General features: G+C 47.5%; 1 protein-coding gene across 9 annotated transcripts in view; it reads left to right on the forward strand.

Moving 5' to 3' along the window:
- Positions 1–23,849, forward strand: part of Auts2 (activator of transcription and developmental regulator AUTS2) — a 1,106,765-nt gene that overhangs the window by 1,063,875 nt on the left and 19,041 nt on the right. For 2 of the 9 annotated variants that reach the window (XM_050166142.1, XM_050166146.1), the window contains exons 10-14: positions 10,819–10,863; positions 15,163–15,258; positions 19,713–19,784; positions 20,918–20,947; positions 23,090–23,161. In XM_050166142.1, the coding sequence (XP_050022099.1) occupies positions 10,819–10,863; positions 15,163–15,258; positions 19,713–19,784; positions 20,918–20,947; positions 23,090–23,161 (315 nt within the window). Of the gene's footprint in view, positions 1–3,258; positions 3,743–5,935; positions 6,184–8,765; positions 9,008–10,818; positions 10,864–15,162; positions 15,259–19,712; positions 19,785–20,917; positions 20,948–23,089; positions 23,162–23,849 lie in introns of all 9 variants that reach the window. The other 7 variants (XM_050166140.1, XM_050166144.1, XM_050166149.1 and 4 more) reach the window with 7 other exon arrangements.

Here is a 23,849-nt window from a genome sequence, read left to right on the forward strand (position 1 = left end):
TCCTAGATGGCTATCATTGGCACCGTGGATAGATTTAATTCTGGGTGCCTTCCAAACACTCAGACGAAGCCTTAAAAGCTTCTGAAAGGGTTATTATGTTTGCTTGTGCATGCTGGGTGATTGTCCCTGGATCTAAAAGTGTTGAATACCAATATAGAAATACTTGGGAAAGATTGGGAGCAAAGGGCCTGTTGGGAGGATGTTCACTCTGGGTACTGCCTCTTCCTTGATCGTATATTCCCCCCCCCCCANTCTGCCTCCCAAGTACTGGGATCACAGGCGTGTGCCACCACATCTGGCTCTGCCATTTTCCCGCAGCTGCTGTGCAAACACTGAGCGCTTCCTGCATGGTGTACATTGCGGAATGCACTCGCAGAACTTGCTGCATTTTCATAGGACAGTTGCAGGTGGTTACTTCAAGCAGTAAGTTCCTGGACTTGTAGACATGCTGCAGTTCATCAAGGGGAAAACATCAAACCTCAACTTTGTACCATTTTATGTGCTGTAATAAAGATTTTGTAGCCAGGCACTGGTGGTGCATGTCTTTAATCCCAGCACTGGGAGGCAGAAGCAGGTGGAGCTCAAAGTTCGAGGCCAGCCTGATCTACAGAGCAAGTTCCAGGACAGCCAAGGCTACATAGAGAAACCCTGTCTCAAAAATAAAGACGAAATTACAGAGAAGTAATTTTTTATAATGGCATAACAGACTTGGAAGCCTGGAAATGTGTGCTTACGGTGAAGATGTTATGGTCAGTGTGGGCCAGCTGGATGGCTCAGTGGGTAGAGGTGCTTGCTAGCGAAGCTTGGTGGCCTAGGTTTCACGCCCAAGATGCACATGATAGAGTCTTGCAGGTCTCCGGAGAACCAACTTCCAGAAGTTGTCCTCTGATCTCCATATGCAGAGTGGCATGCTCCAACCACTAAATTAATAAACCTAAGCTGTTAAAAAGGGCCAGATGATTATATAACCCGGGACCATGACAAATGCGATCTTTTGGGTTTTTAGTTTTGTTTTGCTTTTGTGTGGGTTGGTTTATTTGGGTTATTTTTGTTTTGTTTTAGCTTCTGCTATTTAGCACTAGCTGGCCTCAAACTTTCTTGATGGGGAGGAACATGATCTCTTTACACAGCTCTGACTATCTCACTCTATAGACCAGACTGGCCTCAAAAATCACAGAGATCCGCCTACCTCTGCTTCCCAAGTGCTGGGATTAAAGGCGTGCGCCAGGTCCCAACTCTAACCCATGATTCTGTATTAGTTCCTTTTCACTGCTGTGACGGTGTACCTAACTGAAGCAACTGAAGAAAGTAGGGCTTTATGTGGCTTACAGTCCAAGGATACAGCCAGTCAAGCCGGGGAAGGCATGGTGGTAGGAGCGTGAAGCCATGGGGCGCACTGCATCTGCAGTGGAGAAGTGGAGGGAGGTGGACGCTGGTGCTCAGCTCGCTTCCTCCTTTCATTCAGCCCAGAATCTCCAAACACCGGATGGCTCTTGCCCAGAGTGATGGTGGTTCTTTTTAAACCTACTGTAGAGTCTCTTTCACAGACGCGCCAAGAGGTTTGTCCACGGCGGTTCTAGATCCTGTGGACTTGGCAGTCAAGGTTAACCATCATGGTACCCTGGGCAGCCTCCCCAGTTTTTTAATATGATTTGCTTCAAGTACTGAACAGCTCCTGGTGAGGCTCTAAGTATGAAATACAAAGGTCAAGTGTGGTGGCACGGTCCTGTAATTGTAGCACTTAGGAGCCCGAGGCAGGGGGATGACTGAGTTTGAGGTCAGCAAAGGGCTACGAAGAGATATGATATTAAAAAACACAAAACAAAACAAAAAAAAAAAAACGTGTAGTGGGGTGGTGATAGGGGCATGACACAAAACACAGTGATACCATTTCCAGAAATTCTATGTAAATAAAACTATGCCAAACAGAGGCCAGTTCTGGGTCTTAGCAGTTGTGCCATGTCCAGTGAGGACTAGAAAGCCAACAGGCTGTGTGCTGCCTTGCTCCTCCCATCGTTGTAAATCCAATTAACTGAACCACCGGTAATGGGGGCCCAAAGATGGTCACTCAGTGGTTAGGAGCCTGAGGCCCAGAGTTCAGTTCCCAAGCAACCATTATCGGGAGGCTCGCTCACAATAGCCTGCTAGTCCAGCTTGCAGAGATGTGTGACAACCCCCTTCTGGCTTCTGTAGGCACCTGTGCTCACACAGGCACACATATATACACCTAAATAAAAATAAATCAGGTTTTAAAAGAGCCAGTAATGCCACAGCCCAGTAGCACAGTACACATTTCTAAACCCTCCTCCTAGAAGGTGGCTTCGACTAATGAGAACTGCTTCTTAGATATTTGATTCCTTCTCCTCCCTCTCTGTCTCTCTTTCTCTTTCCTCTCTGTCTCTGTCTCTCTCTCTTATTTTGTTTATTTGTAGTTTTTACATTTTGAAAATATTTAGGGTACATAACCAAAAATTTAAAGGCCCTGTAATTTCCTCTAACAAAAAAATTCCAAAGGATTACATGATACTTGTTACTGCAAAAAGGATCCTTGTTTTTATTTTCGGTCTTTGGCTCTTTTGGTTTCTGCTTGGGATAGACCCTGGGGCCTTGTCCCTGCAAGGTGAGCGAGCTTTCACGGAGCCCTGCCACAGTGCAGCTAGCCTGTAGAACAGGTTCTAGATGGTGACAGAGTTTCGATCACAAGACTTCCCGTTACCAAATGGCCCGATGACTAGATGACCACTTCTTTCCCCTCGAGCCTCACACTGTGTTGTTCTGTTTGGTTGGTTTGAGTGTAATGGGGGAGGTGGCATTCTAGCCAAGGGGGTGTACCCCCGAGTCACTTCTTAGCCTTCACTGGAGACAATATTGTCATTGATTTCCTCTCCAGACACATACAGAAGTACTTACTCATGTGGTATCTTTCTTTTATTTTCTTTATCTATTTGTGTTACTTATCCTTTTAGGATTTGTTTTTCATTTTTATGTATTTTTTATACACATCTGGTTGCTTTCCACGCATGTATGTCTGTGCCCCACATTTGTGCTTTGTGCTTTCAGAGATTAGAAAAGGGGTTCGGATCCCAGGGAGCTGAAGTTACTAACGGTGTACATTACCAAAAACTATGGGAATCGGGGTGCTCGGTGGAAGCTGTGGAGTCTTGTTGGGAATGTTTCATCCTTTTAAAGACTGCTCGTCCTCTGTCCCTTGGTCTCTTTCACAGAGTCCTGTTTTTGTCTCTTCTCTCTCCCGTTCAGATCCAGAGTTAGGTGTTGGACCACTGCCTGAACACGACAGCCGAGATGCAGGGCCAATTGTCCCCAAGATCTCAGGTCTAGAGAGAAGCCAGGAGAAGAGCCAGGACTGTTGCAAAGAGCCCGTCTTGGAACCCGTGGTGCTCAAAGACACTCACCCTCAGCTCCCCCAGCTACCAACGCAGCCTCAGGCGGAACTCCAGCTCCAGATTCCATCTCCAGACCCCGACTTGGTCCAGCACACGGAGGCTCCGCCCCAGTTTCCTCCTCCAAGTACACAGCCAGCCCAAGGCCCCCCAGAAGCCCAGCTGCCGCCTGCCCCACAGCCTCAGGTGCAGCGGCCGCCCAGGCCGCAGTCCCCCAGCCATCTGCTCCCGCAGGCCCTTCCGCCTGTGCAATCCCATCCCTCTTCCCAGAACATCTCCCAGAACCTCTCTCAGCCACTGTCGGCCTACAACAGCAGTAGCCTGAGCCTCAACAGCTTAAGGTGAGTGACCCTAATCTTTCTGGGACAGGGGTCACCTGGCAGGAGCTTGGAGACATTAGGATTGTGTGTTTGCAGCTCGTCCTGGTTTTCAATCAGCGGGTCTCTTGGGTTGGGTGTTAAGGACATTGGTAGGGTGTGAGGATGGGGGTAAAATTACTTCAGGAACTTGAGGTAATATAGGAAGGAGGAGAAAGTGGCTTCAAAAAAAAAAAAAGGTAGAAGGATCCAGGCATGACGGTACGTGCCTTTAATCCCAGCACTCAGGAGGCAGAGGCAGGTGGATTGCTTTGAGTCTGAGGCCAACCTGGTTTACAGAGTGAGTTCTAGGACAGCCAGAGCTATACAGAGAAACCCTGTCTTGAAACAAACAAATGGGCACAAATTGGAGGTTGTACCAGGACAGCTATGTGGATGGCAGGGTTGGGGGCAAGGCAGGCCAGCTGAGGCACACCTGAAGATTTTTCACCAAGAGAGTCTGAGGAGGCCTGAGAAGGCCGGCCCCGGGCCTCAGGTGGGGGCCGCATTTTAAGAAAGCCATGCTGGTATTTCCAGAGGCCTAGGGCCCTCAGAGTTAGGGTTTCTTTTCTTAGGAGGTTCTTTCTCCTGCTGCGGGTCACTCAGCTCTGTTGAGAGAGAATCCCTGCTGGAGAGCCCAGTTCCTTCTGACTCTCGGGCCTCACCAAGGGAAGTTGACAGAGTTGCTCAAATAAGTCTACAAAGAAGAAGGAGAGATCAGCCTGCAGGGTCCCAATTCTAGGTCCACCGCTGTCCCCAGGCTCCATCTTCGTCACTCTGTGACTTTGATGGGTTAGGGACTTGTTTGTTGTGCTGCTTGCGCAGGGTCAGGTCCACCTCACGGTCCTCTGAACCACAAGAGTGGTGTGAGCTGCTTCTCTTATTGCTCTTGATAAAATACTTGACAGAAGCAATTTAAAGAAGGAAGGGTTTCTTTTGGCTCTCAGTTTGAGGGTCCAGTCTGTCGTGGCAGAGAAGACACAGCGGCAGGAGCGTGAGGCAGCTAGCTGGTCACGTGGCATCCACAGTCCAAGCAGCGAGATACGGTGCTGGTGCTCAGGCCGATTTTTCCTTTTTGGCCAGTCCAGGGCCACATTCCATGAGATGGTGCTGCCCACTGTCAGAGTGGGTCTTCCCAACTCGGCTAACCTAATCTGGGTAAAGTCTCACCTATATGCCCAGACGGTTGGTTACGTCACAGGACATGCAGCCTGACCTAGCCCGACCCCTCACTTGTGCTGCCAAGGTGACAGTGTCAGGAGGGCAGGACTCAGAAAGTCACTTTATTCTATTTTCTTAGCTCAGCTGCTAGTGTGAAATTTTTGCCGCAGAGAAAAGAGGGGTCCTGACACTGAGGCAGGAGGAGCCATCTGATCAGGGGGTGGAGGTGCATCCAGAAATAGAGCAGTAGCTCCTGGCTTCTGTATCTGGTAGCCAGGGTGGTGCACAGCTGTCCGTGCTTCACAGGGCTGCTGGGTCCTGGCTTCTGTATCTGATAGCCAGGGTGGTACACAGCTGTTTGGGTCCTGGCTTCTGTATCCAGTAGCCATGGTGGCACAGTTATCTGTGGTTCACAGGGCTTCTGGGTGCCAGGGAACATGGATGAAGAGGAAGGGGTCAGGCAGGCATATGGAATGTCTATAGGCAGGGAGTAGGATTTTTTTAATTACATTTATATATTTATTTATATGTGTGTATTTGTATGTGTGGGCACATACATGCCAGGAATGGCAGTCAAAAGGATATCTTGTAAAATTCAGTTCTCTGTTTCCATCATGTGGGTCTCAAGGATTGAGCTCTGGAAGTGAGACTGTTGACAAGAGCCTTTACCCACTGAGCTGCCTCTCCAGCCCAGCAAGGACTTCCTTCCTCTCTCCCTTCCTCCCTCACTCCCTCCTTCCTTCCCTCCCTCTATACTTCCTTGCTTCCTTCCTTCTTGAAAAGTAAAGCTGGGGCTCTACCCCATTTGGTAGAACACTTGTCTGGTGGGCATGAAATCTTGGGTTCCACCCCCAGCACGGTATAAATTGGACGTGGTGGTGCACGACTGTGATTCCAGGGCTGGGGAAGCGGGTGCATGAGGATCGTGAGTTCAAAGTCACCCTCTGTTACGTAGTGAGAAAAACACTGCCGGATGCAAAAGTCATGCTGACTTTCTCTCTTTTCTTATTCTCACAGCAGAAGCAGTACTCCAGCCAAGACCCAACCAGCCCCTCCTCACATCTCCCATCATCCCTCAGCTTCTCCCTTTCCCCTCTCTCTGCCCAACCACAGCCCCCTGCACAGCTTCACGCCCACCCTCCAGCCCCCTGCCCACTCACATCACCCCAATATGTTTGCCCCTCCCACTGCTCTGCCTCCTCCCCCACCGCTGACGTCTGGAAGTCTGCAGGTGCCCGGGCATCCCGCAGGGAGCACTTACTCAGGTAAGAGGAGGCAATCTCATGGGTACACCCATACTCCGGGTGCCCCTTGCCAGTTACCTCACCACTGGACGCCATTACTTCACAATTCTCACCCCCCTCGGGTGTGTTCTTGGAGTCTCTTTTGAATCTTTTTGTGGCTGAGGTTCAGCAAAGCCTCTAAATTGCCCAGCAGAGCCATGGTGAATTTGATGCTGAACAAGAAAATGGAGTATCTAAGTCACGCCTTTTTTTAAATGGCATCACCACTGAGTAAAAATCAGATGTCACGTATGGCACGTGCTCTGAGATACACATTTAAACTACATTACAGCAATTACAGGCCTGTGGGTGTCATTCCAGGACCTTTAGGTCACATCTTGGTACAGGGGTTTATTTTGTCAAATAGAACCCTCTTCTATCGTGTATTATATTTGTTTTTATTACTTTAATTTTTTATTTATGTGTATATATATGTATTTGTGTGTGTGTGGTATGTTTGCGTGCACCACATCCACATGTGTGCAGGTGACTAACCAAAAAGGCCAGAAGAGGGCGTCCCCCGGACCTGGAATCCCATCTGGTTGTGAGCTGTCTGACACGGGTGCTTAGAGCAAAGGCGGGTTCTCTACAGGAGCAGTAGGAGCTCCTAACTGCTGAGCCGTCTCTCAGTAGGATTCCCTCTATGTTCTGTTGGTGACACTGTACCCCAGAATTTTAAAGACAGATGTGCTGAGGCTAGGGAGAAGGCTCAGTATAGGACTTGACGTACAAAGCTGCGGTCCCCAGTTCCGTCCCTAAAACCCACTAAAAAAGACAGAGGTGGTGGTACACACTTGTGATCCCAGCACTGGGAAGACAGAGATGGACAGAATCCTAGGACTCACTGGCCAGCCTGTCTAGCTACCTTGGTGAGGTACAGGCCAGTAAGAGTGCTGTCTCAATACACCAAAGTGATGTCAGTGATTTGGGTAAAGCCATTTGTCACAACAGCTGACCTCCTGGCTTCATCCCTAGGACTTCTGTGGTGGAAAAAAGAAAACAAGTCCCCCAAATTTTCCTGTAACCCCACTCTTGTGGTGATGTGCACACCCAGAAACAAATAAGTAACTTTTAAATAAAAGTCTGCTTAAAGAAAAATATGGACCCCAACTGAGGAACGACACCTGAGGTTGATATTTGATCTCCACCCACGTGCCTAACACACATGCAAATGTGAGTGCATGTGCATACGCACGCACACATGCATACAAACACAAACACACACAGAGAACTGACCTAGTAATAGATTTTAGTATTCTTTTCTCCTAAGTGTATTAACTGAACCTGTGCTCTGATGTTGCTCTAGTCTGACCATGTTACACCACTTCGTGAGCTATACCAATCCTTGAAGAAGGCCTGAGAACCTGGTGGTGCTAACAAATATGTAATAAATGACTGGTGTGTCTCACTGTACCACAATACTTAAATAGCGCGCGCGCGTGTGTGTGTGTGTGTGTGTGTGTGTGTGTGTATGTACATGCATATATGTTTATCCGAAAGATAACAAGCAAGAATTTCATCTGTGGGTGTTTTTCCTCAGGGCACAGTCATCCACCTTGTTCTTGTTGTTTATAGCTGGATTGTGTGTGTGTGTGCACGCGCGCGCACATGCGTGCACATATGTGTGCATTTGTTGTTCCTGTTGTTGTTTTGAGACAATCATTAGTCCAGAACTCACCAAGCAAGCAAGGCTGAAAATGACTGAGCTTGCTTTTAGACCTGAGACTGAGAGACTCAAGGTAGCAAACTTGACATGGACTGAGAGCCATCGTTGATATAGTTTACCTATTCCCCCTGTTGTCTCCTTTTATCCCAGGGCCTGGCTCCACCCCTGTGTGCCCCAAGTAAAGTGTCCTTATCCCTGCATCCTTCATCTGTCCTTACAGATACTATGTCTAGCTTTTGACATTATGACATTGTTATCTATAGAGTTCATACTGGAGAACCACACAATCAAATTTTACACACACACGCAGTCTCATTGTCGCAGTTACTAATGTAACTCAGTTGGTAGAGTGCTTGCCCAAGATGCATAAAGCCCTGGGTTCCATCCTTACCACTCCACAAAACCACATATAGCGTTGCATGCCCACAACCCATAGCTTAGGATCCAGAGGCAGGAGGATTAGGAGTTCAAGGTCATTCTCTGCTGTGTAGAGTTCCAGATCATTCTGGGATACATGAGCCTCTCCCTCAGTTAAAAACAAACAAAACAAGAACCTCGTAATGTGTTAAATAAGTTTATGATTCTGCCAGGCGGTGGTGGTGCACGCCTTTAATCCCAGCACTCGGGAGCAGAGGCAGGTGGATCTCTGGGAGTTTGAGGCCAGCCTGGTCTACAAGAGCTAGTTCTGGGACAGGCACCAAAGCAGCAGAGAAACCCTGTTTAGAAAATCGAAAATCAAAAAAAAAAAAAAAGTTTATGATTCTGTGTCAGGCCAAATTCATAGCTATCCTGTGCTGCGCTGGCGTGTGGTATGCACACGGGACATGTCTGCAACCAGGATGTCCTGTTCTGAAAGAAAAGGGGCCACCATCCTTACCTCCCTTTCCTTCTTTTCCAGAACAAGACATCTTGAGGCAGGAACTGAACACGCGTTTCCTGGCCTCTCAGAGCGCCGACCGAGGGGCATCCCTGGGCCCTCCGCCCTACCTGCGGACTGAGTTCCATCAGCACCAGCATCAGCACCAGCACACGCACCAGCACACGCACCAGCATACCTTCACACCGTTCCCCCACGCCATCCCACCCACCGCCATCATGCCGACGCCAGCACCTCCCATGGTGCGTACCCCAGGCAGAAATGTGAGGATAAGTAGAGCATGCAGCTTGGTTTGGGGGCTGGCGTGGGCATTGGGAGACACTGGAGAGAGGGGATGGAGAGAGGGGGCTGTGGAGGGGAGGGGGTGTCCTTGGGTCTTGTCCATCTTTCCCAATGAACTCTGGTTCTAGAGCCCCAGAGTGGGTGCCTTTTCCTAGATGGCTATCATTGGCACCGTGGATAGATTTAATTCTGGGTGCCTTCCAAACACTCAGACGAAGCCTTAAAAGCTTCTGAAAGGGTTATTATGTTTGCTTGTGCATGCTGGGTGATTGTCCCTGGATCTAAAAGTGTTGAATACCAATATAGAAATACTTGGGAAAGATTGGGAGCAAAGGGCCTGTTGGGAGGATGTTCACTCTGGGTACTGCCTCTTCCTTGATCGTATATTCCCCCCCCCCCCCATCCTGTTTTCCTAGAACTGCCATGTTTCTTGTTATTCTATGTTACGACACAGCGCCCTAAACTTAATGTCTGAGAGCAAGCAGGCAGCAGGGGGCAGAGATATGACTCAGCAATGACGTAGCCTGATTTTGCCTTGTCTGGGGTCTGGCACATGTGTGGAGAAGTAGGGTATTTGTTTTAGAAACCAGGAATACCCGTGAATGGTGCTGTAGTAGAATTCTCTACATATCCGAAGAGAGAGGCCTGCCCATAGCAAGGACTATCAAAATATCATATTGCTAGTCTTTAATATTTGAAGAAATACTTGGGGCTAGAGAGGTGGCTCAGTAGTTAAGACAGACCACTTGCTATTCTTCCAGAGGACCTGAGTTCAGTTCCAAGCCTCCATGTTGCACAGCTCACAACCACCTATAACTTTAGCTGCAAGGGACCACAGCACCCTTTTCTACCCTGCTTGGGCACCTGAATACTTGTGTGCATACCCACACACAGGCGCACAGACATGCATGTTTTTTTTTCCTTTTAAGAATACACTTTTTCTATTCAGAGACAAGGCTCCAAAACCTACCCCAAATCACTCATTTTGTCCTGTAACACATGACTCTGATATAGCAGAATCTTCCACTTTCCTGCCACAGAAAAGATGACAATCTAGGGAGTTAGTTCTTGGTATGAGATGGATGGTGTCTTGGGTTTTTATTGTTGGGTTGAAACACTAAGACCAAAACAGCTTGGGAGAGGAAACGGTTTATTTGACTTACATATCCAGAGCTACAGTCTACTGAGGAAAACCCAGGCAGGAACTCATATGGACAGGATCCTGGAGGCAGGAGCTCATGCAGAGACCATGGAGGATGCTGCTTCCTGGCTTGCTCCTCATGGTGTTCTCAGACTGCCTTCTTATAGAACTCAGGACCACCAGCCCAGGGATGACCCCACCCACAATGGTCTGGGCCCTCTCCTATCAATCATTTATTTAAAAAAAAAATGGCCTAAGACTTTCCTACAGCCCATCTTCTGGAGGCATTTTCTCAATTGAGATTCCCTCCTCTCAGATGACTCTCCCTTGTGACGAGCTGACATGGAACTGTTCAGCACGCATGGGATGCCCGCTTTCCTGGTTTATCCGAATAAGTGCCTATTTTCTCCACTTTGGCTATTTCCCTTGTGCCAGTCCCCAGACATAGCATAGCGTCAAGGTATCCTGAGGAGCAGGGCACGCTGGGTGGGCCTATCACAGCGTTTACGTTGTGGATACTTCCTGTTGGGAGACCTGCTTGTCGTGCACCCTGAGGGGGACACAGAAGCGCGTCTACTGGGTCCGCTCCAGTGGAGGGGTGGACAGAACATGCAGCTGAAGTAACTAGCTTTTGCTTTGATCCCTTTGCAGTTTGACAAATACCCCACCAAAGTTGACCCATTCTACCGGCATAGTGTGAGTCCTACTCCTGTGCTACTTACCCATTCGTTGTCCGCCTTTTCCATTTCTGGTGCTCTTGCCACAGAGGAGTAAGCGCCTGGCAGCCTTTTCTCTCATCTGTGCAAGAGTCTCCCCATCGCTCCTGTCGTTCAGGGTGCTTGCTTGTGTGCCATTTTGTTTTCTTTGTTTTTGCTTTGGGTGGCAATGCAGTATCATCTACAGAATCTCATGGTCATCATCAGCAAGTCTGCTGCCTGTTAGCCGGGAGCTAGAAGGATGAAGGAAGAAGGGTCAGGACGTAAGGCAGCCTGGGCTATGTGAGACCCTGTCTCACAAAAGCCACACAACCATACGTCATTGGCATTGCCCCATCTCGGAACTTGCTGAAATCACACGGCTGTCCAAAAGAGTGGCTGTGACTGTCTTAGGAGAGTATGAAATCGCAGATTTTAGTCATCGCTCAACATGCTAGGGACACAGGACTCCTGGAATGAAATTTCAGTTCTTTCCTATAAAGAAACCATCCCTTTTATTCTGACTCATGCCTCTTTAAAGAGTGGATTTTTCTTCCCTTCTGGAATTAATACAGCACCTTTTCCACATAGCCAGATTGCTATGCAGACCTTATTTCAATTTGAACAATAAAAAAAAAAGTTAATTTTAAAAAGGTCTTAGCTAGACATGTCGGCACAGACCTGTTATTACAGCATTTGGGAAACAGAGGCAAGAGGGTCCAGAATTCAGGGTCAGCCTTGGGCTGAGGCCTTCTCTCGAAAAACAAAACAAACAGAAAACCTTAAGATGGAAAAAAAAATGCTCTTTTTCCCTTTAGACTCATTGTTGTGATTCTGCTTTGGGTAATTTCCATTATACTTGCTAGGATATAATTGGTGCTGATCTGGGTTGTATGTTGGGCCCTGTAAGAGACAAGAGCTTCTCTGTGTAGAGAGCGATCTGACTGTTCGACTGGGATAGTTTGATTATGCGGTGAATACTGCGTCAATTTGACCTGACGCTCCTCTCGTCTCTTTGACTACTGGTTAATTTGTGTTTTTAAAGCGAAAACAAGGAGGAGTAGTGACTGTCGTCATGTTGATAGAGTGTGCAGAGCTAGTTGCTGTATTAGACAGCACTGTCTTAACACCCCGGCTGTAATGCTGCTTAACACATCCGAAAAAGCCGGATTCATTCAAGCTTTAAATAGATGCGTGCATACTGCTTACTGTGCAAGAGTATAGCCAAGATAGCTAGACCAGAAAATACTAGAAATCAGTCCCAAGTGTTTCTTCTCTAGAGGCCTTTGCAACTGACCCAAGGAAGGGCTCTTGGAATTAGCCAGGCTGGGGATATAGAGCAGTCTCCTAATATGCAAGAAGCCCTGGGCTTCATCCTCAACACTGAACAAAACCAGGCATGGTAGTCCAGGCCTAAATCCCAGAGGTTGGGGATAACGACAAGAGAAATCAAGAATTCAAGGCCCTCCTCAGCTGCATAGGGAACTTGAGGTCAGCCATGACCCTGCCAGACAGGTTGGTTAAGAGTACTTGCTTGCTCTTGAAAAGCAAGAGTTCGGTTCCCAGCACCCAGGTAGGGTGGCTCATAACTGCCTGTAGCTCCAGCTCCAGTACCTGGGGGTGGGGCACAAAGCCCTCTTCTGGCTTCCACAGGCATTATGCTTCCAGGTGTGTGTACACACCCACAGAAGAAAAATTTAAATAAGGAATAAAAGAGGTAGGAAGGAGAGAAAAAACAATATTTAGGTTACCCAGTCTCCATGTGATCCACCCTAGACCACTGAGCACTGGGGCACAAAACCATTTTAGCAGCGATGATGAGAATTGAATAAATCTGTGGACTTCCTCCTTGAGCGCGCCTCACGGATGGTACATTCTGTCCTTACATGGTGCTCTGTAGACTTAAATGAAAGGTCAGAGGTCAGAGAGAAAGCTTGATCCATATAGGTTTTGCCCTACAAGCAGGAGTGTTTTGAGTTCAACCCCTGGAAGCCACGTGAAAAGACCTGACATGATGGTCCACACTTGTAATCCCAGCACTAGGGAAGTGGAGACAGGGGGATTCCTGAGGTTTACAGGTCAACCAGTTGGGTAGTGAGAGAGAACATCCCAGTGAGAGACGGACAGGCTGAGGAGATGGCTCAGTGAGTAAAGAATGGTTAGCACACAAGCCTGGAGACCCGAGTTCAAACCCGAGTTCTAAAGGTAGAAAGAGAACTAATTTATCAGAGTTGCCCTGTAACTTACACATACACATCCTGGCACCGTCCCTAAACATAGCATGCCCCCCACGCTAATAATAGTAAATAAAATTTCTAAAAAAGCCAAGATAGACAAGATATCGCTTGACACGCTCACTGGCGTGTATGCACACACAAAGACACAAAATAAACATTAAAAACAAATACGAGAAAGACCAGCTAGTGAAATAATTCTAACAAAAGTGTCCTATGCTCAGCGGGTGGCCCCAGGCTGACTTCCTGAGACCAAAGTGTCAGCGCCATCCTCCTCATAGGCCACAGAGGGCCCCTGGATTAAGGCAAAGGAGCAGTCTGGATGCCCGAGTGTCTGGGAAGTTTCTGTCTTACGCCTGAGACAATTCAGGCTGTTAGACAAGGGGCAGGAGTCGGCTGTGTCTCTGTTTTAAGAGGGTCTGCATCAGCAGGAAGGAGAGGGGAATGGGCCTCCCGTTTTTCTTTTCTAATTGTAACCATTACAGAGGAAAGGACCACTTGGAGGCAGAGTCATAGAAATTCGAGCGTTTTAATACAGCATGTACTTAATTACTCTGCTTTAGACAGCGTATTGGGGGAGAGTTATTTCATAATATTTGCGATGGGGGCTAATCTATGAAGTAGTCTCCCCTGCTTTGGGGACCAGGCCGTTATGAGGCAAATTAAGATGCAGTGCGCTCAAGTAGCTGAAAGACAATTTTAGACTTAAAAGTAGCTTTAAATGAGAGTACTTGGCTGGCAATCGCTGTTTAAGTGGATTTCGTTCAATATCAATTAGTCTGGCAAACTTCTTGGTATCTTTGTGGAGAGCAAAATGAAACAGAGAGCAACCGAAAACATCCTACGCTCTGAAGAAAGGGGCTTCAGAGTGTGAAGTTCGGTCGTTACTGAAAACAGCCAGCCTAGAGCGCTGTTAAGGGAAGCTTGTTACCGTACTTTTTAATGTGCTAGGCAGCAGCGGGGCTGGGGAGTTGCTTAAATATCGTAGGATAGTGTGATCATGGAGTCAGAGAAAGAAGGTGTTTCGAGGAGCGAGGCGCGTTTCTGCTGCCGTGGGTTGTGCTGTGTGTCTAGCTTGTTTGTTTCGTTTCTCCTGCTATTGTTTGTGCTTTGTAAGCCGCTGAGTCCGGAAGACTCACACTTCCCTAGACACCATCTTTGGGTCATGGAGTGGTCAGGATCACATCAGGGCTCAGCTCCCCTCCCGTAGCCTCCCACACGCCTGTTCCCTGAGCAGCCCACACCGTGAAAAGTGCCCAGAAGGCTTTCTGCTTCGTGCGTAAATACCAGGTGCCTTGCGTACCTAAGGTCTGGGACAGGAGGAATTTCTAATTAAAGCATGGTGTCCCGGACTCCCGTGTTATCTCTGTTGCTTCAGATGATCGGCAACGGGGAAACGAGATGAGATGATTCTTTTTTAGACTTTCTATGAAAATTGGCCGTTCCATTTAAAAATGTAAACCGAGTCATTTAACCCTCCACAAATATCCATCATCATGAGGGGATTAAATTGTCCTCTGGAAGTGCCACTTCGAGAACAGCCTAATGAAGCAAGGATGGTGAATAGTCTCTTTCCTCAAACCACCAAACATCTAAATTCATTTAAAACTCATCAAGTTTCAATATGAAATCCTGGCCCTGCTAAAGACCTTCTCTTCTTCTTCTTCTCGGTTTTCCTCTTTTTTTTTTTTTTTTTTCCTAATTCACTTGTAATTTTCTGGGCGTCTTGTTGGGCTTAGCATCCCCTGTTTTCGATGTGCATGGAGAGCTTCTGTGTGATTTCTTGATTAATAATTAGCAAAGCTCCCTCTCTAGTGATGTTCTCATCGGGGACATCATTTGTTGGCCGATTGATTCTGAACTACTTTTTAACTTTTTTCGTTAAACATTCATGGCGCATCTGTGTGTTCGTCTCATCGTAGCTTGGCTAATGGCATCATATCGCGATCGGTTTGGCTTGCTAATGTCGCTGTCTTTCTGTGGGAATTGGGACATACCACGTGCCCCCCTACTAAAACCTGTTTTTTTTTTTTTTTTTTTAAATCCCTCCCCACCTTTGGCTACAGCTCTTCCACTCCTATCCTCCTGCAGTCTCGGGTATACCCCCCATGATCCCACCCACGGGCCCTTTTGGTTCACTGCAAGGAGCGTTCCAGCCGAAGGTAAGAACCTCAGGGTGAAGACGTGGGCGCCTCTCTTAGTGGAGGGCCAGGTTAGGCATGCAGGGGGCTTGTGTCCATGCTTGTCTGCCGTGATGAGTTCACAGACTCAAAGGGACCATAGGGAGCAGAATGAGACTTTTGTTTTCCTGGTCCATTTGGTTTAAAACTTGGTGTTGCTAGGACCCATGTAGTCTCAGTTGAGCTAGGTTTCCTATACTCTTCAAAATATGCAGAAAGGGGGTTGGAGGGACAGCGGAGTGGCTTAAGTGCCTTTTTGGCTCTTGCAAAAGACTCAAGTTTGGTTCCCAGCACCACAACAGGCAGCTCACAGCCTGCAACTCCAGCTCCATGAGATCCAGTGCCCTTTCCTGGCACCTGTCAGCACTCATACATACATGGCATGCACACACAGATACACACTTAAATAAAATAAAACCAACTGTCAAAAAATACGCAGAATGCTTACATTATAGGCTCACAGAGATATTTTTTCTTCCCCAAGCTCTAGTAAGTTTTCCCATTGGCATATATTAACTATAAGAAATAATGAGTTTCATCGTGACATTTCCATACACATAATATATATAATATATGTTGGCATGTTTGCCTCTTGTCTTCCTCTCATTCCCGCTGATCCTCCTGCATCTTTTCCTCCTGCAAACCATGGATTTGAACTGAGGTCACATGGGTCATGAGGATCTCTTTGCAGGAATAGCCCAGCTTCCCAGGATCTACACCCCTGAAGAACAGGATGTTTCTTTGGGGGAGCACTGCTAAACATGAAGTATTTAGTAGAACATGCCAAGTTGCCTTTAAGGTGTACATAAGGAACACACATGCAAAGTTGACTGCTGGTTGCTTATTAATGGGAAAGGGGATAAAGGTTTCCAGACTAAAATTGTTTGCTTTTTGTTTTGCCTGAAAATTTTTTTTTCTATTTACTCTCTTTTCTTTGCTGTATCAGTCATGAAGTTGTGCAGGGGGCAGGGGAGAGGGGATCTGCCTGGAGGTAGCAAGGGGAGGCAAAAGCTCCCCTTTTTTCTGCTCTTTCCCCCTCCCTGTTCACCCTTAGACCCGTCTGTACAGCACCCACTCCACGCCCATTCTCACACTTGCCAGAATCAGGGTCCATTTTTGTTTCTGACACACTAGTGTGAAAATCCTGTTTTTAATTTTTTTTTTAGGTTTTATTTTACATGTATGAATATTTTGCCTGTATGTATCTATGTGTACCACATACATGGTTGGTGCTCAAAGAAGTCAGAAGAGGGGGCTGGAACTCCCAGAACTAGAGTTATGGATGGTCACGAGCCATCGTGTGGGGGCGAGGAACCAAACCTAGGCCTCTACGAGAGTAACAAGTGCTCTTGACCGCTGAGCTGTCCTTGAAATTCATTCACCTTTTATTCTTAGGAAGAACTAAATTACTTTCTACCCAGCGAATAATATACAGATTAACACAGGCTAAGTTATCAATGAAGGTCAATATTCAAAAGTAATTTTTGATAGCACCTTATCTCTTAAAAACATCTCCTGTGGTAGGGGAGTTGGCTCAGCAATAGAGCATCTCCCTAGACCCCTCCCCTCCCTCCTAGGGAGGGGGGGCATGTCTCAGACATGGACTACCTGTCTCCATACACAAGTCCCTAGGTTTGATCACGTCACCATCCAAAGAATGCAGAATAATATTTTATGTCCCTTTTTTTACTTAAATACTAATGTTTAAACTAAAGTGTGCTTCTCCAGTGGCCAGTCACGTTTGGTTGCGATGTTACACGGTGTGGTTTGGTTTCTGCCCCCTCTCCACTTCCCATTCCCATTCTTAAGCCAAAGCACCAATCTGGGACCAGAGTCTCCTGAATTGAACACATGCATTTTACAAAGGTGTGTCGCCATAAAAGCCAGAAACAGGGAGAGAAATTAAAAAGGCATTAGGGGTCGGAGGCTGCGTCTTTGAAATCACCCTTCCGTGCGGGGAACTGCAGCTCGAATGCCAGGCTCTGTGTGCACTGGGTTTTTACAGTGGCCGCGGCAAGTGGTGGCGATTTTTTTTTTTTTTTTTTTAGACTCCTTTCCCTGTTCTTCAGTCATCCCTCAGACCTTGGTCTGTCCCCACTAGGTTGTGACAAATCTCCAGTGTGTCCCCAAACAGACTGGTAGGTCATTTAATAAATTAGACTATTTCCCTCACTTGCAATTATCCAATCACACCCAAACTACATCTGGGCGAGAAAGCGTCTCTCGGTGTTGAAATACGCCTTTCCGGGCCATCTTCCTGATTGAATATGTAGATTGCTGTTCATTAGTGGAGTTCTTCATATGTATGCAAATCAGGCTGTTAACAACTGCAGCTTAATTGTTGGTTGTACAGCAGCTGATTGCTTTTCTTCTGTTCTCTCTCTCTCCCCCTTTTTTTTTCTTTCCCCACTTCTCCATGTAGGCAAGGCTTCATGCCTAAACTTGAGCATCTCTCCCTGCTCCCCAACCAGTTAGTGTCTAGTGTGAGGGATCCATACGGATGATGTCTACTTTAACAAAGTAAGGACCAGTCCATGGCTCAGTGGGTAAAGGCATTTGCCACCAACCCTGAGTTCGAGCCTCAGAACCGAGATGGTGGAAGGAGAGACCCAATACTTACAGGTTGCCCTGTGAGTTCCACACGCGCAACCTGTGACATCTGCGTGCACATGCGCGCGCACACACAAACACACGCACACACATGCACAAGCACACACACAAGTGAATAAGTTTTAGTAGCCACCAGAGGCTGGGAAAAGCAGGTGAGGAGGTAAAGGCACATGCCACCAAGCCCAGGGAACTGACCTGGATCCCCTGGTAAGCCATATTGTGGCAGGAAAGAATTACTACCTGCAAGTTGGCCTCTGACCTCTACACACATGCCCACAGACAGACAGACCCACACATAGGCAAACAAATAGATACATGTAACATATATAATCTGTATTTTTCTAATTTTTAAAATAGAAAATAGCTCCTGCATCTGAGCATGGTGTCAGACCTTGAGAGGCAGAGGCAGACAGATTTCTTGAGTTCAGTGCCAGCGCTGGGTCTACAGAGCAAGTTTCAGGTCAACCAGGGTTACATAGTGAGAGGCCCCTCTCTCAAAAGAGAAACAACCAGAAACAAACAAACAAAAACCCTACTACTGTTTTTAAGAACCTCCCCACAGGCATTAGCAACTGTCCCATCAATATTATTTGTGTTGTGTAAGGACGGCGATAGGAGTCGAGAGGACAGGAACAGAATTTTCTAGCCAATCTCACGTTGTCCCTAAACCGGGGTCCCTTGTTCCCTTCCCACCATTGCTAATGAATCGCTGCTGAGTGTGATTTCTTGTTATCACCTGCCGGCTAAGATGTTCAGGAAGCTTAGCGTCTGTGTGCACCTCGTGTGGACACTGTGATTGTGCACTTAAGTGTTTCTTTCAGTGATGGATGGTAAGGCAGGGGGAAAACAGAATAACAGATAAAAACAGTGACATTAGTGGTGTAGGTAAGCAGGGAAGAGGATTTGAGGGTAACAGTTCCTGCGCAGAGTCTTAGATCCTATGGAGGGACCAGATGCATCACAAGTTCCTGCGCAGTGTCTTAGATCCTATGGAGGAACCTAAGTGGCATCTGACTTCTCATCTAGTACCTTCCCTAAGCTGCTGAGCTCCTTACACGTCCCTGATAGGGTGAGACAATAGGACTGCTGTCCTAAGTTTCAGCTGTTTTTTTTTATGATTAAAATGAAAATTTGAATTGTATGTGTCTGTGTATGTATGCAAATGGGAACGCAGTACCCAAGGCATCAGGTTCCTCTGGAGATAGAATTCCGGGTAAACCCTCTCATGTGGGTGCTAGAGACTGAACCCAGCTTAACTGTCTTAACTGCTGAGCCACCCCCTCTAGCTCAAAATTAGAGCCTTAGAACCTATCTGGTACCTCCACCATTGTGTTAAACTCACAGACAGGCCCTGCCCCTGGGAGCTCAGACACACACACACACAGAGCAACATCTCAAGTATAAAGGATTTCTTTTGTTGTATGGATTGCTATTGGAACTCCTACCCCAGCTCTCTCTCTCTCATCCACACCCCTAGTCCAGGAGTGTATGTACGTTTGTAGTCTCGGCTCTGTAGAGACAGAGGAAAAGGACCCCTGTGGCTGTAGGCTAACTAGTCAAGTCTCTGCGGGTTCAGAGAGACCCTGTCTCAAAAAAAGTAGGGTGGAGAGCAATCAAGGAAAATACCAGATGTTGATCAATCTCTGACTTCAACAGGCATGCATGTGTACCTGCATAAACAAACATACAACATACACTGATAAAAGTTTAATAAAAGTCCTAATTTAGAACAAGATAGGGAGGTAATGCTTCATTTCTGCCGTTTTGTAAAAAGGGTAAAACTTGCTTTCTCGCGCATCCTAAGCTGTGGTCTGATTAATTTGTAGACATCCAACCCTATCGATGTGGCTGCTCGGCCTGGAACAGTCCCCCACACTCTACTCCAAAAGGACCCAAGGGTACGTGCTAACTCAGGCTTGGTCACAGGTAATGGGGGAGGGGGGCGTTTGCAAAGGACGGTCCACCCGCTGCTCTACCTTTGACGGTTTGTGTCAGAAAATGCCTGTCCGTTGTAGAAGTCACAGTCTCCCCAACTGTAAGAATGACACAGGATAATAACTTGGCTCAGATAAAAAGAGAGAGAGAAAAGATTCTGGGCCCAGCAATCGAATGCCGCCAGCCTGTCTACCTTCCATCCGACAGGTCAGCTGTCTGTAGCTGCTCACAGATCCCTGGCACAAAAGAAACGGCTACAGAATCTTCTAAATGGAAAAGCACTGAGCTCTTTCTTCCTGGAAGTTAGGCACCCACTCCCCACCCCACCCCACCCCCTGCCCCCCCGACACACACACATACACACACACACACCTACCTTCTTGTTTGAGGTCAGGAAGTTACTGGACCACTCTGCTCTTATAGATGGAGCATGCTCTAGAGCTAAATAAAACATCCATTATGCCCCGGTTATGTTATTTATTCATAACTGATGCCATGCTTGCCTCTACAACAGAAGGCAAAGCTGCGTCGTAGAGGGGAGCTTGTCAGTGGACCTTCGTTTACAACCCTACCCTCTACGCAGTTTTTATTTTAGTGGATTTTTTTTTTTTTTTTTTTGCAAGGGCTGGCACATACTCACTGAAGCCAGGATATTGTAGAGACAGCCTGGGTCTACAGAGACTGGATAAGACAGACATTTCCAGATGTCCCGTTCTTGTCACCTTCATTTTGTGGTCTGAGGACTACTTTCCCCGAGCCCCGTATGATGGCCTGTGACAGAGCCAGTCAAAACAGGGACCCTCATGGTCTAGGTTACATGCAAGTCATGCTGGCATAGGGCACATCCTGCTGGTGAAACGTGGGGGGGGGCGGTGCTTGTCATTGTGCATGTTCTCAGACTCCTGAGGTGGGGGGAGGGGACACTTGGTACTTCTGATGGTGTGAAAATGGGTTAATTATTCTCTAAAAGGGCTTCATTTAAAAGTAAAATTCTAACATTTTAATTTTCCCTCCTAATGAAGCACTACAAATTTGTTAATTAGGGCAATTGTTTGAGTGACAGGCGTGTAACCGAGTTGTCATTTTCTCTTCACAGTTGACAGATCCTTTCAGACCTATGTTAAGGGTAAGGAAAGCTTCTTCTAGAACTGTTTCTACAACCTCTGACTCTCTGCGGGTTAAAAATACAAGTCAGTAGCAGGAACCGAGCTGGAGAGATGCCAAAGTGAATGGCAGTGGGAGTAGCTAACGCTGTCTGGTTTTGCAAGCAGGGGGTGGGAAATGGCCTAAATTTTTCTTTTGAGTGCTTGAGGAAGCTGGGCCACTGTGTTTTTCATTGGTACAACTGACAAAGGGCTAGAGAGATAGCCCTAAAGTTAAGAGCACTTGCTGCTCTTGCATAAGACCCAAGTTGGTGCCCAGCATCAATATTGGGTGGCTAATAACTGCAGTTCCCAGGGATCCAACGCCCTCTTCTGGCCTCTGTGGGCACTACACACACACACACACACACACACACACACACACACACACACATAATTTAAAAGAAGTGTCAATCTTTTTTTAAAAGCAACAGACTAGGTCAGGGTGCTGGTATTGTGAGGCAAGGTCTTGCTCTTGGCCTATATCCTGCATTTGCCTTGAACTTGTGAGCCTCCTGGTTCAACCGCCCTCCCCTTTACTATGCTGGGATAACAGGCAAGGGGAAGGACAAGCGGGAGGCTGGCTATAGTCGAGTCTCTCTTGGGTCTGTTTATTTTGCCCCAAACACTCAATACTAAGGGATGCATACCTGCCCCATTCAAGCTCCTTCCCAGCGAAGGATGGGAAAGAGGCAATAAACATAGGCAGAATGCTCCTGAGGTCTGGAGTCTGGCCAGCAGGGGACCTCTGGGTACAGACTGCCTGATCTGGCACAGAGCTGGAGCAGAAAACAGATGACAGACAGTGGTTGGATGATCCAGTTCTTGCTACGACTGTCACATAATCCCTTGTCGCTTTGCTGTGATACAATGGCCAGCCAACATAAGGAAGGGTGTCTTTGGGTTCTCGGTTCAAGGTTACAGTACATCACGGCCAGGAAGTCTAGATGGCAGAGCGTGGTCCAGAAGCAGAGAGAGATGAACGCTGGCGCTCAGGTTGCTCTCTCCTTTTCATTCAGTCCAGGATCCCAATCCAGGGAATAGCGCCATTCTAATCTAGGGTGGGTCTTCCCACCTAGTCAACCAGTCCCTCATCAGCATGCCCAGAGGCTAACACCACGTGGGTAATTTCTCATGGGTGTGCCTGGCACCTAGTCTCTTAGAGGACTCCGGGTCCTGTCATATCCCTTGCAGTTTCTGACGTCACAACTCCCCTTCTTCACGTGCCCGAATTGGGTCTGTTGTTTGTGATCACAAACATCCCATAATACTCTTAGAAGAGAGCAGACCTGGTGTCAGACTTGGGTCTAAGTCAGGAGTGGCATCTTGCTGCAGAAACCAGGGAACCCTGTCCTCTGCTGGTGCAGAGCCGCGGCAGGACTTTCTCATCCTTGTGGTGTTTGCTGAATGAGCTTGTGGAAACACTAGGCAGAAAGGAAGGAGAAAAAGTTGGCCCTGCTTTTTCTCACACCATGCACTGCTAACGTGCCGTTCAGAAGGCAGAAGAGAGACTTGATCCCCGCGGGAAGGAAGGCATTCATTCCTCCTCGGCCCCACGTTCCCCCTCTCCTCCACTTTTAACTAGGAGTGAATAAACTCACGCACACGCGTGGCTTACTGGCTCTCCGTGAATCATCTCAAGTTGCCAGACTGCAATGAGAATGTGACAGATCACTGTGTAGCGCTTTGAGGGCCCTATCCCCTCTCCTGTTTTGATCCGACACACAGACAGCCCCTCATTAGCTCTTCTGGACAGCTGATGTGCCTGTTAGCTTGACAGCGTTTGTTAGGTAGGGCTTGCTACTCACCAGTCCTGCCCGCTGGCGCTGGGGATGACAAACCACACAGAGAGCGTCAGGTCTTTGCCGTCTTGTCCTCAGCAGAGAACCGCATTGTAAAGGAGCCGTGGTCTCAGGCCCACATGGGACAAGGGGCTGGGGGTTCTGACTCCCTCGTCTGAGCGAGGAAGAGCTGCTAACGGAAGCATGTGATTGGCACCAAGCTCTCCTGTTCTCATGAACGAAAGGAAGGTCGCCATTGCCCAGATCTGCAGGGACCCCGGGGCGAACACAAGTGGGCATGCTGACATGTCTTCCTCCTGACCAGGCTGTTCTTTCTTGTTCCAGAAACCAGGAAAGTGGTGCGCCATGCACGTACACATCGCCTGGCAGATTTACCACCACCAGCAGAAGGTCAAGGTTGGTGTGGCTCTCCCTGTGTGAGCTGGGTGGGGCCGGGCTGGGGAGCCTGGGCACCTCATAGAGGGGCTGTTAAACCAAGCCAAGGCAGGAAGGGGTTTGTTTTGAGACAATCCTGGGTCATCTGAGCAGGACACGGATGATCCTCACAGAAAGGGCGAAGGGCCAGGCCATCTTCAAATGGGTACTCAGAGCCCCTTTCTAACTGAGGGAAACCATAAGCACTAAAATAAATATCACCCCTTAGTGTCCTTTTCCGTTTTGATGAGGCTGGTCTCATGAATGGAAAGGGTGTAAAAATTGATAAACTCATAAAATAAAGAGTTTGGAAATCTATATAGAACTACTACAGAGCAAGAATTAAAATCTAAACAGTGCTTAAACATGAGCCAGCAGCGGATGTTTTAGGGTTTGGATTTAGCTTTTACATTTATTTATGTATTCATTGTTTTAGTGTGTGTTTGTGTGTGTGTGTGTGTGTCTACTACAGAGCAAGAATTAAAATCTAAACAGTGCTTAAACATGAGCCAGCAGCGGATGTTTTAGGGTTTGGATTTAGCTTTTACATTTATTTATGTATTCATTGTTTTAGTGTGTGTTTGTGTGTGTGTGTGTGTGTGTGTGTGTGTGTGTGTGAGAGAGAGAGAGAGAGAGAGAGAGAGAGAGAGAGAGAGAGAGAGAGAGAGAG

This window comes from Alexandromys fortis, unplaced genomic scaffold (assembly GCF_014885135.2).
Source record: "Alexandromys fortis isolate MF-2015 unplaced genomic scaffold, M_Fortis_MF-2015_v1.1 scaffold_151, whole genome shotgun sequence".
Taxonomy (NCBI): domain Eukaryota; kingdom Metazoa; phylum Chordata; class Mammalia; order Rodentia; family Cricetidae; genus Alexandromys; species Alexandromys fortis.